This window comes from Penaeus monodon, chromosome 29 (genome assembly GCF_015228065.2).
Source record: "Penaeus monodon isolate SGIC_2016 chromosome 29, NSTDA_Pmon_1, whole genome shotgun sequence".
Classification (NCBI taxonomy): Eukaryota; Metazoa; Arthropoda; class Malacostraca; order Decapoda; family Penaeidae; genus Penaeus; species Penaeus monodon.
Genome location: NC_051414.1, coordinates 24,395,457 through 24,396,189, shown reverse-complemented (window position 1 = coordinate 24,396,189; position 733 = coordinate 24,395,457). Strand labels below are relative to the sequence as shown.

Here is a 733-nt window from a genome sequence, read left to right as displayed (position 1 = left end):
GCGGGGGGGAGAGCGCCTGGGGGTGCGGCTGGCTCGGGGGGCGCGGCGGCAGCACCATGGCGCTCGTGTCGTAGCTGTCGCTCCTGTCGCGGGACTTGATCAGCCAGTCATCCTCAGTGTACTTGAAGACCTCTTTGGCGGCGTAGCGCGACCAGCCGCGGGGCTCCAGCAGGCGCCGCACCAGCCGCAGGAGGCGCACCGTGAACCTCTTGAAAGGCCTCGGCACGCGGGTGGACTTGACGCGTTGCCAGTTCCTGAAGGCGGCGTAGTCGGGATCGGACACGTCGCTGGTGGCCCAGGGCTTCACCCCCGTCAGGCAGTGGATGATGAGCACGCCCAGCGCCCACGAGTCCAGGGAGGTCCCGGTGTAGTAGCACTCGCCCACGTCGCTGCGGCTGAGCTCGGGCGGGTTGTACGGGCCGAGGGACAGGCGGCGCCGCACGTACGTCCCGCTGCGGCAGGTGGCGCCGAAGTCGGTAATCTTGACCAGGGACAGGTTGGGCCGGAAGATCAGGATGTTCTCGGGGACCAGGCAGCCGTGCACCAGCTGGAAGCCGTGCAGGTACGTGAGGGCGCTGGCCACCTGCTCCGCCATCCAGCGCGCGGGGATCTGGGGGTCAGGGGATGCAGGCTCATAGTTAGTCCGGAATGAAGGCGGAAAAGGAATAGCGGGGGAGAGGTAATGCCCAGCGCACAGCATCAGAAAACCAGGGGACGGAGTATCAAACCTTAA

The 733-nt window shown here is 66.8% G+C and overlaps 1 protein-coding gene across 1 annotated transcript in view; it reads right to left on the bottom strand.

Annotated features, from left to right (window-relative positions):
• The window catches only part of LOC119591657 (serine/threonine-protein kinase meng-po-like), a gene marked incomplete in the record, with an annotated part of 3,016 nt that overhangs the window by 423 nt on the left and 1,860 nt on the right, over positions 1-733 (bottom strand). The window contains 1 exon segment of the mRNA XM_037940411.1: positions 1-610. Within this exon segment, the coding sequence (XP_037796339.1) occupies positions 1-610 (610 nt within the window).